The 16580-nt window shown below is 35.8% G+C and overlaps 1 protein-coding gene across 8 annotated transcripts in view; it reads left to right on the top strand.

Annotated features, from left to right (window-relative positions):
* The window catches only part of aak1a (AP2 associated kinase 1a), a 66900-nt gene extending 50916 nt beyond the window's left edge, over positions 1-15984 (top strand). For 3 of the 8 annotated variants that reach the window (XM_084086820.1, XM_084086819.1, XM_084086822.1), the window contains 3 exons: positions 257-412; positions 2691-2792; positions 13235-15984. In XM_084086820.1, coding sequence (XP_083942946.1) covers positions 257-412; positions 2691-2792; positions 13235-14016 — 1040 coding nt within the window. In that variant the 3' untranslated portion in view covers positions 14017-15984. Of the gene's footprint in view, positions 1-256; positions 413-2690; positions 2793-4734; positions 5022-13234 lie in introns of those variants that run through there. The other 5 variants (XM_084086824.1, XM_084086823.1, XM_084086826.1 and 2 more) reach the window with 4 other exon arrangements.
* Positions 15985-16580: the final 596 nt, after the last annotated feature.

Genomic DNA, 16580 nt, shown 5'->3' with positions numbered 1-16580 from the left:
AATCATGCTTTCGCAGAGTATGTTGTGGGTCTCATTCACTTCTTCTGCAGAGCTTCTCTCTGATTTCTCACTGTCACCTTCTACCCATCCTCTTCATACTTCTCTTGCACTCTGTTTTATCTGTCCCACCTGAACCTTGTGGATGACTTTTTGTTTGGAACTCTCTCTTTATATTCTCAATATTTTATTACTGTTGTCACTCATCCTTCTGTTCTCTGTCATTCTTTATTCTTCATGCTTGCCCTATGTCCTCCAGAGTCCTTGGTTGGACAGGATTATCTTTTGGATGGGCCGCTTCTCTCCCTCCCCACCACTGGGGGTCTAATACTGGCTTCATCCCCCTCATCTCTTCCTGCACCATCTATGGACCAGTTTACCACTTCTGCTTTGAGCAGTGGACAGTCCCACCAGGGTAAGAATCGTATGCATATTCACCTCAGTTGCATGTCGTATATGCAACGAGCCATAGATTGTAAAGTTTGATTTTTGTTTTTGTTTTTTGTTTTTTACAAATAGCACATTTTGGTGGGAAAAAATTCCTTTAAAACAAAACATAAAAAGCCCCCTTAGTTTATTTGGCTTATCCCTTCATCTGTGGATAATACTAATAGCTATGCAAGTTCGATTTCACACATTGCTGCAATCCAAATTGTGTCCCAACCCAAATTTATGCTTTTCTGTCTCTTTCTGATGCATTCCTGTTGCTCAAAACAATAGAACATGGCACTAGCTAGCAACATCAAGGTCAAAGGTTCGATGGTAAAATGTAAATGCCTGAAGCCTTTGAATAAAAAGCATCTGCCAAATGCATAAATGCAAAAGCATTGAGGTACATCTAATATGGTCAGTTTTCTCTGTCAGTTCAACTACTGTCATAAACTTAATGATATTTACAACTTTTTGTCTCCACTCCTGAAATATGAAGCAGCACTGTTTTCAACATTGATAATTATAAAAATAGTTTATTGAGCAGCAAATCAGCATATTAGAATTATTTCTAAAGGATCATTAAACACTGAAGAGTTTTGCCAACACATGAATAAATTAAAATTTAAATATTTTCAAATAGAAGTCGGTTTTTTAATTGTAATAATATTTCACTGTATTACTGTTTTTACTGTATTTTTGAAGATAAATAAATGCAGCCTTAGTGAGAGACTTCTTTCAAAAACATTTACACATATACAGTATATACAACATAAAGCATTGACAATGAGAAGCAAGTAGTGACAAGACACAATCACAGCCAATCAGGATATATTTAATGTTTCAATGTATAGTCAGTGGAGTGTGATTTTGGACCAAAGAGATTTGCAATGGGTGGAGCTTCCCAATGAAACGCAGCCAAAATAGAAACCAATTTGAATCAGCCTGTGATAAAAAGTTTTTGTTTTTGCCGAGCAAATAAACAAAATTTGCCTAAACTGCCAGCTAAAATGGTGAAAATTTGTGCTCAGAATAGGCCTTGACAAATTAAAGGTAGGGTAGGCATTTTTCGGAGAGGCTAGCAATAGCGAGCTAGCTTTGAAAGTATAAGATCCCATCCTCCCTTCAGAGCATCTCCAAAGCCACACCTCCTTCAAAACACATGAACACTTGAGACGGTGTTAAACTATCTCATGTCTCACAGCACATAACATTACAATAATAATGAACATAAACAACTTAAAGAGCGCTGACCTGTACCACCTGACTGCTGCAGATTCATTTCAGCGTTGATAGTGTTGCCATTGAAATGCATAAGTTCGAGTCACGAACCGCTCCCGAGTGTAACGTTACGGGTTTCCATCTCTTCCAAATTACTATGGCGTGTACGCAGCTTAAAGGGTTAGTTCACCCAAAAATTCTGTCAGTAATTACTCACCCTCATGTTGTTCCAACCCCGTAAGACCTTCGTTCATCTTCGGAACACAAATTAATATATTTTTGATTAAATCTGAGAGCTGGATCACCCCTCCATAGGCTTCTAAGACATTATAACTTGCTGGCCCAGAAAATGTATTAAAGACATCGTTAATATAGTCCAAGTGACTACAGTGGCTCAATCTTAAATTTATAAAGCGACGAGAATACTTTTTGTGTGCAAAAAACCCCCCAAAATAACGACTTTATTCCACTTTTCATTTCCTTCTCTCTGGGCCTCGAGTTTTTTCACGTAGTGTTTTAGCGCAGCGCGTCTGTGTTGCACGTCACACGTAGGCTCACTATTGGCCGACGCTGGTCATGTGTGTGATGCGTGTGACTCTGCATAGCATGAAACGCACTGATGATGTGTGACGTCTGCACGAACAGGTGCGCGGAGGTATAGAAATACATGCGTTGACGGGCAGGTAGGACATTGTATCGTTGCATTTGGAACGAGGGCAATGATTGGACGAACATTTTATGGTCCTATGCCTTCCACAGATGATGTACATATAAATACATTTAGACCACTCAACTTAGTGATTACTATTAGGAGGTGAAGAGACTTTCAACCAGCATAACAAAAGAAAAAATCTGGAACAAATTGCTTACCCTGCCTTTAAGCACTCAAAGCACTATTTTTCTGGAAGTCTATTTGCTTGCATTTACTACCTGTTCTTGCTTATCTATAATCACTCTTTTCCCCCCTCTCTAACACTCTTCCTAATCTTTCTTTTTTTGTTTCCTCTCCATCGGTCTGCTGTGGCACTAACCTCTTCCTGCAGCCTCTCCCCTCTCAAGCTTCCAGTCCTCTGAGACTGGGGACCAAAGCTCTGATAACCAGTTTGACCCAATTCCAGTGCTTATCTCCAAAAGCTCCAGCCAAGGTAAGGGAGTTTGGATATCAGCAAAGGTTTTTGGAAGAGAGCACATGCTTTATTTACTGCATCTAATTCACTCTGAAGTGTAGGCATATGTTTGCAAACTTTTTGAGTGATCAAAGTGAAAGTGGTAGTGTAGAGTTAGGTTGTTCTGAGATACTGGTGTTTTTGACGTTGTTGAACAAATAAGTAGAAGCTGATTGACCTGACTGTGAGGAATGCAAAAGAAAAGGAAATACTCCTTTGACACATGCTTAAATTTCTCAATCACGAACTGTCCTCGCCCTGTCGCAGTCATTTTTAAATGGGTGAATCATACAAAAACATGTCACTGTCATATTTCAATAAAAAATCAAAAGGCATTGGGACATTTATTTTCCCAAATTCTCAATACCTTTATATCTTAATAATAATTCCTTTATGAGATTTTCCACATTATTGTCAGTGGTTATTCTCATTAAAAAGAAATAAATAAACCTTAAATTCTGTAATACAGATTTTTTTTTAGACAGTAATTTTTACATGAATTATAAATAAATAATCATTATATTTATTGTGTATGCACTACCATTCAAAACTTTGGGGTCAATATTTTTTTCAAGAAATAGTAATACTTTTATTCTTAATACTTCAGTATACTTTTATTCATTAAATAGTTCAAAAGTGACAGTAAAGACATTTATAATGTCCTATTTAAAATAAATGCTGTTGTTTGAACTTTTTATTTATTAAAGAATCCTGAAAAAATATGTATCATAGGTTTTCACAAAAATATTAGGCAGCACAACTGTTTTCAAGATTGATAAGAAATGTTTCTTGAGCAGCAAATCAGCATATTAGAATGATTTCTGAAGGATCATGTGACACTGAAGACTGGAGTAATGATGAAAATTCAGCTTTGATCACAGGGATAGAATTACATTTTAAAATGCATAATTTTTTTTAAAAAAAAATGTAAATTGTAATATTTCAAATAAAACATTAAAAATTAAGAATTTCTAAAACAAAAAAATCTTATTGACCCCAATATATATTCCTAAAAATGGCTTAATTTTCTTAATGCAAAATATAATTGATATTACATTTCTTTTAGTTTTCTGGTGAAATTGGACATGGCTTTTATGATTGTATGTGGTTGTCAATATATTAAATCTAAAATGTAAACTATGACCATAAAGTAGCATTACAGCAAAACATACTGTAATTCTCCAAGATTTTAGACTTATTTTTATGGTCCCCTTTAGACATTCTGCTGACTATAAGTAACGTTGCAACTACATGCATGTCAACTAACTCTCATTAGAGTGTTAGTAGAGTATTAGTACATTGTTAGGTTTGGGTTAGAATAAGTGGACATGCACTTGCAATGTTACTTATAGTCAGTAGAATATCTGTTGAGGAGCATCAAAATAAAGTAGCAGTCAGTCTACTAATACTCTAATGAGAGTTAGTTAACATGTAGGTGCAACTTTAATTATAGTTAGTAGAATGTCAAAAGGGGACCATAAAAATAAAGTATTATATAGGCTTTTGGGGGTTTTGTTTTACTTTCTAGCCATCCTCTTTAAAATATTTCACTTCGATTCCGATCTGTTATCTTTTAGCGTTTTATGCTTTCTCTTTCCTGCTATTCATCTGGTTTTTGCTTTTTCTCTTTCCTCCTTTCTTTTCTCACCCCTCATTCTTCACTCAACCCTCCGTCAACGTCTTATCTTCTTTTCATCCTCATTCTTTCTCACACCTCTCATTCCTCACATCCTTCTCTCTCTCTCTCTCTCTCTCTCTCTCTCTCTCTCTCTCTCTCTCTCTCTCTCTCTCTCTCTCTCTCTCTCTCTCTCTCTCTCTCTCTCTCTCTCTCTCTCTCTCTCTCTCTCTCTCTCTCTCTCTCTCTCTCTCTCTCTCTCTCTCTCTCTCTCTCTCTCTCTCTCCTCTTTCCGGCATGTTCTAGGTGGTCATTCTCGCAGCAACAGTGGCAGTTCTGAGACCAGTCTGCCCTCGCTGGCACGCTCTCTTCTGCTGGTGGACCAACTCATCGACTTATAGAGGAAACAGAAAGAGAGGCAGATGAATAGAGAGAGAGGGAGAGGGCAGCGTGCAATTCTTAAAAATATAGCGAGAGTTTAGAAACCTCAACCTTAAGAAATCCCATAAACCTTGTGCACATTTTCCTTTGCCATTCTTTTCTCATTTGCTCTTTGTCTCTCTTCTGCTGATCCATAAACATTCTCATGACTCTATCATTGATTTATGCTTCATTCTTCAGGATGTCAAATAGCAACCAATGATGCGTTCTTTCAACTCCCAAAACATCTCAATTATAACAAACCAAAAGTCAAAATTTGAACATTTTGTTTACATTTTTTAAAATACTATTGGCCTTCTGTCATGTGAAGTAAAAATGACAGAGGGAACAGAGGGAAACTTGTGACAGAATTTGACTTAATTAATTGGGATTTGTTTGGCTTGTTAAACGTTAGCCTGACAACTTCCTAGCAACCACCCAGAAAACCCTAACGACTGCCAACCCATAGTATTGTGATGAGGATGTTCGTCTGATTAAGCACCTCTAGATTTTCGTTGCTGTCGGGCGGAAACCTCTTATTCATCTTTTTCAAAAACGGCACTTTTCAATTAATGGCAAAAAACACTTTTTTTAAATAATAAATATTGTAGCACTATATATGGTCAGACACATGCATGTTATGCTCAGTGATATTAACTTTTTTGCTCACCCAGCCACAGTGGCTAGTGGTTTTCCAAAGTTAAAAGCCACTCAGCATGAGGAAAAAAACTGCCATATAGATATTTTTAATATTATCTCATAATTTGGCAGCAGGAATATTAGGCTGCTGTCACTTTATGACCTGACGCACATATCTATTATACTGTTACACATGTGTTTTCTTTCTCAAATGTTTACGTTCACTTAAAACATAAATAACTGTGTTTTGTTTACATGAATACATCAACTTAACAGTTTATAAAGTTTACTGTAGCTATGTGGGCGTACAGTCATGTGGCCAAAATCTCATGTTACAACAGATAAAGTGCTACACACAAGCTATTTTATACAGTATTGGCTATGACTTGACGATAAATGCTAGGCTAAGACACTCTTCTCCGATTCTCAGATGCATGAATCATTTGCCTTTAGCATATATAAAATGCTGTACTTATTCAAAGCAAACAACCAGTTCTTTATTTACCCTTGCATTGCAAACAAACAGAGACGGTCCAAAATGTGTGCGGATGGAGTTATAAGTTTGAGGATCCAATGCGTTGGTTTAGTCACAAGCTCTTCTTAATACTTTTCATTGGATACATATTTGCAAAACCCACAGATAGACGTAAAGGATAAAAATAAAAATGACTAAATATGGAGATACAAGGTTTCCGCCCGACTGTGACGATCCAGAGAAAAGTTTACATTTTATTAAAGAATTATAAAAACAATCATTTATCTTTAGAATAATGTGAACGGTTGAATCATGCAAAACTACAACAGGGACATTTTGATTCCTCTGATTATTCATGTGGTCAGCCCACCAATCATTCTAGGTATTGATCATATAATGCCTTTTCCAGTTTTATTCAGTTTAGTATGTGACGTTTTATGCTGTTTATACAGTGGCAGACAGACAATACAAAAGAAACAAGAGCAAGTAAGGGGTTAGGGTTTAACATCTCAAAATGATGATGTTTCAGAAATAATTAGAATAAACTAAAGCAAGGACTAAAGCAAATTTTAAGAAATTGAGCCATTATGGGCAGAAGCATACTCTACATAAGTATACAAACATACACATGAATGCTTGGCCACCCTATACACTCTAACAACCAGCTATACAACATGCTAGCAATGAAATATGTGTTATTAATATGTTACATTAACCTCCATATTACATTAATTTAGTTCATTAAAAAAAATTCAATTCTTTGAAATGTCAAATTATGTATTCCAGCTAAACTAGTGTTATACAAAAAATAGTTTAATATTTGAGAAGTTTTATTCGTAACACTTTACAATAAGGTTTCATTAGTTAACTACTTTAGTTAACATGAACTACTGACCAATACTTCTACAGCATTTCTTAATCTTAGTTAATGTTTATTTCACCATTTACTAATACATAATTAAAATTAAAAGTTGTTTGTTAACATTAGTTAATGCAGTGTGAACTAACATGAACAATCAATGAACGACTATACTTTTATTAACTAAAATCAACAAAGAATAATAAATACTGTAACAAATGTATTGCTCATTGTTAATACATGTTAGTTAATACATTAATGTTAATGAATGTGACCTTATTGTAAAGTGTTACCGTTTTATTTGAATATATCATTATATGATATTTATATGAACATATAAAATAAGAATTACTAGTATGAAATTCACTAGTATTGATTTTGTGGAAACCATGATAAATGTTTTCAGGATTTTTTGGTGAAAAGAAACTTCAGAGAACAGCATTTATTTAAAATGGAAATCTTTACTGACACTTGATCAAGTAAATGGATCATTACTGAATGAAATTATTAATTTATTTTAAAAAAATCATTTTGACCCCAACTTTTGAATGGTAGTGTAGAACATGCTAGCAATACCTAACATGTTAGAAGTCTAACATTGCGAGTTTTCAGGTGGAAACAAACCATAGTCCTCAAAAAGGTGATCGTTACTGTACCTTAAAATGTCTGTGCCATTAAAACAGAAAGTTGCTAGAACTGTGAGCATTCACATAACTTCTGCAGAGTACGTTTTGGCCCTTAGAAAGTTGCATTTAAAGTTTTCCCTTCTGTGTTTACATTAGATTTAGATTATCCTGCAAAGTTCTAGACAGATCAACATCACAGATGCTGTAAATGAACACTCGTCTTATTTCAACGGAGGTGTTTCCCTTTGCAGTTGTTATAATCTGTCACAGTATTAATCATCTTGGATTTCATTCCTCTGTGATGTTCTTTGATCCCATCGTTTATTTTTTCTGTAATTCTGTCTCACCTCCTTCATTTTTGTCTCTCTTGTTCATTCATACCCCATGCTTCTTTTTCTTTGCTTTTTGCTATATCTGACATGCGTGGAAAACTTCCTATGCCCTGTACTACCCCTATAGTGTAAATTTAATATTTAGAATTTCAATCCAGTTATGCATTGTCCCCTTTAAAGACACATAAAGGATAAATGAAAAGGGAACACACATGAGGGTAAATTAGGCTGTGATGGTATAGGATGAATGTAAAAACTGTATTATTCTCAAGATAAATATTATAAGATAAAGATTATTTATCTGTATATTAGAGCACAAAGTTGTAAAATGAGCTTTTCTGTCAGTTGGATTCTCTTTTGTCACATTTTGCCTGTTTCGGATAAACTTGAACATAGCGACTATCAGAGTTCTGTGGTTCTGAAGAAACTCAGTGTTCAGCAACATTTCATCCATCAAGCTCTAAATGATAAATGTAAATATAAGCTGTTCCAAAACCTCATGAGCTGTGCCTGTGGGCAGCTTTTTATTTTTATCCATTACCTTCTCAAATAACCTCTATTTTGATCTTAATCTCTTAAAATTTCAATGAGACAGATATGTGTTTATTTTCTAAGTTAATTGAGTAAATGTGTTTGGACTGAGCCTATGACGGTCGGCTCCGCCTGAGGTTTCGTCTGCCATGTGACATTTACCAGAAATGAGAGATTCGAGTAAAACACAGAGTGTTTCATCCAGTTACATCCGGAAAATGTAAAAAATCGAACCTAAACAAGTAATCGTGCTTTTCAACAAGCAATTCTGAATTTGACAGGGTTCTCAGTCTGATAGTAATACAAATTGAGACATAAGGAAATGATTTAATTACTGAAATTAAATAAATACTTATTTACCTCCAGGTGCACTAAAATTCACTAAAAAGTTGACAACAAAAATTGCTTCTTATCCTTCAAGTTAACTTTTCAGCAAATGTCAATATCTCAGAATGGTCAGATATTGGCCTATATATCGATCTATCACTATCCTAAAGCTGACGTCACATCGGTGTCCGGGCAGCACGTATCAGACATGCCGACACCGACTCTTGACGAATCTCCACAAAGTCACATTTTACCGACACATATCAAACATTAAACAGAGCTCAATGTAAACAAAAAACATGTCTGTATGTATATGTATGATGTTTGAATTTTCATAATTAGATGTGCGGAAGCAGTAACAATACACTATTATTTCTTTTGAGATGTAAACGTTATAGTGTACTTCAGTGTTTTTTTGTTAAATGCCAAGAGCACGGTTTTATTTTGAGTGATTGTTTTGTCCGAAGCTTGTGCAAATGTTGCATCGGTAGAACATTGTTGTGTAATATTCAACCCGATCTCATGAGAATACGTAACTATTTTACGAGGTGGCGGTTTCGTGGGAATTTGTACAGTGTGATTAATATGGAAACGTGTGATTTTTAGAAAAACAAGCATGAAGGCCGACCCTTAATCCCACCTTTAAACCTAACCATCATTGGGACGTAAGCATATCGTACAAAAGCCTACGAATGAGATTGTATGAATTCTTTGGATTTAGCCAAAAGGTAAAATGGTCACAAATTACCATGAGAGTGTGTTGGCAATATTATGTTAGTTTCTCGTTTCTTTTTCCTCCCTTTGCTTGTTTTAATGTGGCTGACCTATGCAATCTGACTGTAGTGCTCATATTAGATCTTAGATGTGCACCTAGCGGTGTGGCTAAGTAGTCTGACGTTGAAGTCTTTGTTGTGTTGTAGCGTGTATCACAGCCCATGTCAGGAGAAAATAATGACAACAACAAAAAAGTCTTATCTATACTGGAATGCCATCGTGTTATCCTTTTTTCCTCATGTTATCGAGCGCCGTATTCCTTCTGTTTTTATGCAACAATGGAAATTCTGAAAAGGAGGATATTAAATAAAAGTGTCAATGGGAACAGATAGTTGTGTCTTAGTCTTTGTTAATGGAGATCAGAAACATGTTGTACTTCAGGTTCTGCATTAATGGACTCCTGCATTATGGCTTGGACGAATTACATGATTGCAGTTTAGAGGAGACTGATGAAATAATGATTTTTTATTTCATCACGCACAAGTATCTATCCCTCGCTGGGCTTTATTAATTAGCGTAATTCTGAGTTATTTCAATTACTGATCATAAATTATATCACTTTTCTTGGCCAGATTTAAACGTTGGTTTGTGTGATATGTGACAGCACACACTCTTAACACTACATGGGTCATTCCTGTTCTGCACCTTTTGAACCGATGAATGTGCCCATGTTGTTATTTAAATGAATCCTCAGGCACTTTGTCCTTATTTCTTTATTTCTGTCCTATTAAATTTAGCCATTGCTCAGTGAGGGATTGACAGTTAGCTTTAAATGCGCATACCAACTTGATGCCACTTATTATTGTTATCAATGCATTTAAAAGGCTATTTTAAATTTTAAATTCTCTGCAAAATCATTTACTCACCCTCATGCCATTCCAAACCTGTGTGACATTCTTTCTTCTGTGAAACACTAAAGTCATTTTGAAGAATCTTGGGAATCGAACCGTTTTGGTGACCATTGACTTCCTTTGTATGGACAAAAATATCTTCTTTTATTTTCCAGAGAAAAAAGTTAGTCATACAGATTTGGAACAACTTGAGGGTAAGTAAACGATGACAGAATTTTCATTTCTGGTCATACTAGCCCTTTAAGGCCACCTTTTAGAGTTTCTGCTGCATTGTACATGTTCATCTTTCTCAAATCAATACATATCTCTGCACAGGTCTTTAAGCTTTAGGTTTAGTGGCATTTCTCATATATATTTTGCATCGCACCTCATCAGTACATACACACACACATATATATATATATATATATATACAGATAATAAATACTGTCAATGCCTCTGCAGTTTGTTAGGATGTAAGCACTAATATTTTAACTAAATCTTAGTGTGCACTGCTGTATTAATCCTGAGTTTAATGCCAACCATTTACTTCATCCTGAAGGTAAGACTTACATCATGTCTCTGCTCTGATCTCAGTTCAGTCATTGTGTTTTTTGTAACCTACTTGTTTCCATCGCTCTCAATAATGGAATTTCGTTTTAATTTTATAACTTCAGCACTGGTGAGTGAAGGGTTAGTTCACCCAAAAACTCTGAAAATTCTGTCATTAATTACTCGCCCTCATGTCGTTCCAAACCTGGAAGACCTTCGTTCATCATCAGAACACAAATTAAGATATTTTTTATAAAATCAGAGCTTTCTGACCCCCTATAGGCAGCAGCATCATTGCAACTTTCAAGGCCCAGAAATGTAGTAAAGACATCGTTGAAATAGTCCATGTGACTACAGTGATTCAACCTTATTTTTATGAAGCGACGAGAATACTTTTTATGTGCAAACAAAAACAAAAATAACAACTTTATTTAACTTCAATTTCTTCTCTTCAATGCAAGTCTCTGCCGCTGTTCACGTGAGCACCATGATGCATGCGTTTGGTATTGACAGATGAGGATCCGGCCAATACTGAGCCGGTGTTCTGACGTACAACCCGGAAGCGCTGCACTGTGTCTACAATGTGAACAGCATCAGAGACTGACATGGAAGAGAATAAATTGTTGAATAAAGTTGTTATTTTTGTCTGTTTTTTCACACAAAAAGTATTCTCGTCACTTCATAACATTAAGGTTTGAACCACTGTAGTCACAGGACTATTTTAACTGTCTTTACTACCTTTCTGGGCCTTGAAAGTGGTAGTTGCGTAGCTGTCAGTGGAAGGTCAGAAAGCTCTCGGATGTCATCAAAAATATCTTCATTTGTGTTCCGAAGGTGAACGACATGTGGGTGAGTAATTAATGACAGAAATTTTATTTTTTGAGTGAACTATCCCTTTAACCTTGTCTGTTGCTAACACACCTTTCAAAAAACAAATGTGGGCTGTCAATGTGTGTATATTTCTCACACACTAAACCTGCCTGTTATCTTGACAGCCCTTTAAAAAAGTAGTAGTTTTTCCTGTTAGTTTATGAACTTTTAAGTTCTGACTTGGCATTTCTTGGAAATGTGATCAAATGAAGGGCTAAAAGTGACAGTTTATGGAAACAAGGTTGCTGTTTGTCAGTGGTAGCTGTTCTAGACGTTGACTGTTCGTGGTATTTCCTGTGGTGTTGGTCAATAGTATTTCTGTGGATATACTGTAGTAGAATGTGCTTTTTTTGTCCTGTATTACTCTATTGCTTCATTGTGTAACCATCTTGTATAGTGGAGTGCTACTAAATCATGTTTTTACTACCAAAAAAAAGTAGTAAATTCTGTTATCATTTACTCACTCATGTTTTGTCAAACCTGTATGACTTTTTGTCTTCCGTGGAACATTTTGAGAAATGTCTCAGTGCTCGTTTTTGTCCATTCAATGGAAGTCAGTGGTCACCAACATTCTTCAAAAGTCTTTTGTGTTTCGCAGAACAATGTCATACAGGTTTGAAATGACACGAAAATGAGTAAATAATGACACTAACCCTTAAACGCTTTTGAACACAGATCCTCGTCTTGAGGGATGGTTCACCCAAACATTTTTATTCTATCATCATTCCATGCCATCATGTGGTTTCAAACTTGGAGCATAAAAGGAGAAAATTTCAGCAATCCTGTTTTTATTATTATTATTATTATTATTATTAAATTACAATGTATGGGGACTGGACCTTCAAGCTTCACAACACAAAAGTATCATAAAAGTATCAATAGCCTGTATGACTCATGGGTAGATTTAATGTCTTCTAAAGTAATATGATAGCTATTTGTGACCAAGAGAACAAAGAATAATCTTCCTCTTCAGTGGGCTGTTAACTCTTGAACTGCTCTGACTGGTTCTTTGAGGCAATGGGATGAACTCAAGAATCAGTCCGACTTGTGAACGAATCATTCAGACTGTTTTTGTGAACTGGATCAGCGAATTGAAAAGATCTGACTCAAAACAATGATTGACATCGCTACTTCTCTCAATTGGATGTCCAGATTTTCATGGAATACTGACTTAAACTTGGCTCAAACAGTCTGTTGCTCACACAAAGTGACTGTATGCCTTCAGTAGACTTACTTCCTTTTTGAAACTTGAACTCTCCAGTCCGCATTCATTCAAAAAATGAATGAATGCCTCCTTTTGTGGTGAGCGGGAGTAAGAAAGTCATATGGGCTTGAAATGACATGAGGGTGAGTAAATGATACAGAATTTTCATTTTTGGGTGAACTGTCCAGTAGAGGAAGCACAGTGTTGTCATTGTCCCGATACAGGCTGCAACAATAGAGGATTCTGGTTGTTTCAACGATGTTTTTAAGAACTACAAAATACTTTTTGGTCACATTCATAATGATTCTCCTGCTATTGAAAACGTCACCAACTATCAATTTTGTTTTTGCGTTTTTTTGTTTTGCAGAAACCAGAAGGAAGAATGATGGATATGGAATGCTGTTAGATGGAGAAAGTGTTGAGAACCCCGTTGAGGACTGTTTTCACTCCAGTGATGAAGACGACGGAGAAAAAGAAGAGGGGCGGTCACAGGTGAGTGGCGAAGAAACTCCAAGTTTGGACTGCAGTGGCTCCAGACCATTACTTCAAGACTCGGATGACGATGATGAGCAAAGCCCCGCATCTTCGAGAAACCTCCAGATGTCTTCCGAATCCGAGGTACCGGTTGAAAACCAGTCCTCTCTGGTTTCAGTCCAAGCTCAGAACCACTCGCCACCGCTGGTGTCCCAAGCCCAGCATCCAGGTGCGGATCCAAGCGTCGATGTCTTCTCCAAAGCTCCATTTCGGATCGGACAAGACGGGGACAGCGATGGAGATGTGTTCTCCAATGCGCCTTTTGCTCGTCCCCCGGTTCAGCCTCAACAGCCTGATATTTTCCTCCAGGCCCCCTTTGGTAGGAAGAAGGAAATTTCTGGAAAGGTTTACACCAATCCAGTGACCCAGCCGGGATATTTACACCCCCATCCAGGTTCTTCCCTTGACGAGAGCATCCTCGGCCAGGTGACGCCTCTGCCCTTTCGTCCCCAGGCACTTTCTAAGTATTCCAGACACTATGAAGGACCCGTGAACACAGAGCCTGAACACAAACCGAGCGGCGAGCATCATCACAATCTGACGTCTGATGTGGCTTCAGGTGACCCGTTTGTCTCGGCGCCCTTCCACCTTAAAGGCCGTCATGATAAACGCTGAGAGAATAGCGTCTGAAACCACACCAGTACTTTCGCCCCCTAAAAGATTTGAGCTCGACATAATAAAATGCTGTATACTGAGTGTAATATATTGAAGAATGAAGCACATTTATGGCCTTTGGCTGTCTATCTCTGGGTAAACGTTTTATTTGTGACATCTTTTGCTACCTCAGATCATTCTGATGCTGTCAAACTTCACTTCTGTCCTGTGTCTCTACCACATCAACAAAAAACTGAACTGGGGTGTTGCTTAGCAAAAATGTTGAAATGTTTTCTATTATGGGCATGAGCTTAAAGAATTATTTCCACCATTATCAAATGTTTGTATTATTCTCCATCTGGTTACCGATGGCATTTCTACTATCATGGTATACCAGGCAGTTTTATATAGCTCAGATCTGGCAGAGTCACACATCATAATAAAAAAACAGGAAACATCTGTCCCAACAATTGATGATAAATAAAACATATTTAATAAGTTGATTTTGTCTCTCAAAACACACACAAAAGGTTATCAGCCAACATTTCTTTGGGCTGTGAAAATACTTTTACATTTTTAATTATTCTTTCCCCTCATGAAGAAATCCAGTTCACATTTCACCCCAAATGCAAAAGAAAACCAAGCACCAGGTTTTAAGCACCATTAATATTTTGGAATTGTAACACGTCAATTTCATGATGAATATTTTCCATCTAAATTCTTATTACTATGATGTTAAAATACTAATTTTTCTACTGTCCTTTTTTTAATTTATCAACATAAATTAAATTTACTTTAATATTTTAAATAATACATTATAGATTTATTTTGCAGTCTTGTTCCTGAGTAAACATGCTTAATTTTCATGAAAATGTATGTTACAATGAAAATCGTAATGGTCTTAACCATGACTTGGACTGGTTATTTCTGTCAGATTCATCATTATAGTTATATGTATGTTACATTTGCACAGCTATATAAGGAAAGCATCAAACTGTCAAATTTTCACTTGAAAATATGCCTGTGAAACCCTGAATGTATTGCAATTTTGAAAAAATATATAGGCCTAATATCTTTTTTTCAATAACTTTTTTAATTATCCATGTTGAATTACCTTAAAAAAAAAAAAAAAATGTTTGACCCATAATTAGAGTTGCTCCAATTATTTCCCTAATAATCATGTTTAGCATGAAAGCCAATGAAAAGCAAGCAGACATAAGCTCTAAATATTGTATAAGCAACACCTGATCTCATGCACCGTGTTTATGGAAGAGCAGTGCTAGTGTACAGTATTTAATACGATCTTGTGATGTTTTTCATTTAGCACATTAGTGTTGGGCTCATATTATACAGCTGAATGTTAAATCCAATTGATGCTGGATTATATTGCACACAACTGTAATAGAATGTTACTATTCAATGTAATATTTGTTTTCTAGCTATAAATGAACACTGCACATTCCCTTTATTATGTTTAAACAGGCAGCTCGAGCACCAAGATGCTGTTATCTCTGCTGTTCACAACATCCACTCAATCTCTGATTAAATGCAATACAGTATGTTCAAATTCAGTCCCAACCCATGAAACACTTAACTTTTGCTGCACAGATTTTCATTGCACCTGTCATCCTCCGTTTGCCTCCTCAGCATTTCATCCCATAAATGCAAATGTAAATCGAGGCATTAAGGCTGTTGTTAATATACACAGGTGCATCTTACACTTTTTCACTATGATACTAAGAGTTATAAGGTGTAGTTTGTATTATGTGGGGTGAATTTTAGGTGTGTATCCACGTTGCTCTTTGTGGAAAGGTGTTTTATATGAGAGACTGGGGATTGTTCATATTTTTTATGTCTAATGTTGAAACAGCCATGATTGCTTGGTGGCCTTGAATGAATTTGGAGGCACTTCTCTTTTGGAAATACTTGAGCTACACAAAACGCTCACTGGTGTAGAATCTCTATGTAATAAATGAAATGTGTTTAAAATGTGTCATTGTATTGATTTATTATACACTTTATTTGTATTATAATATTACAATATCTTAAAATTTACTATATTTATATATGAAGAGTTCGGATGCAAAAGCCTCTAAGTGTCATCTGAAAATTTCTTCTAGAATGATAATTTTTATCAAGCTCGAATAATTTCAGTTCAGTTCATAATAAAGTTCAGTAATTTCACTTAAATGACAATAAATAGGTAATTTTCATTGCCATTTAAGTGAAATTACTGAACTTAAATATACGAGCTTGATAAAAATGATCATTCTAGAAGAAATTTTCAGATGACACTTAGAGGCTTTTGCATCTGAACTCTTCATATATATATATATATATATTCTGTGCGTGTCAGAGTATACTATATATACACATTTATACATATATCCTGTGTGTATATATACATTATTGCAGTTATTATTATGATTCTACCATGTTATATGTTTGTCAACAGTTCTTCTAGCCCTAATTGATGGAGTGTGTAGCTTTTCATTTCTTAAACATTCCTGTATGAAGAAACATCTTGGCCATATTCCAAGATGATAATGTCAAGATTCATCAGGCTCAGATTGTGAAAGAATGGT

The sequence above is a fragment of the Abramis brama genome (genome assembly GCF_963993115.1).
Source record: "Abramis brama genome assembly, chromosome: 16".
Classification (NCBI taxonomy): Eukaryota; Metazoa; Chordata; class Actinopteri; order Cypriniformes; family Leuciscidae; genus Abramis; species Abramis brama.
This window is presented reverse-complemented; position numbering and strand designations above follow the sequence as displayed.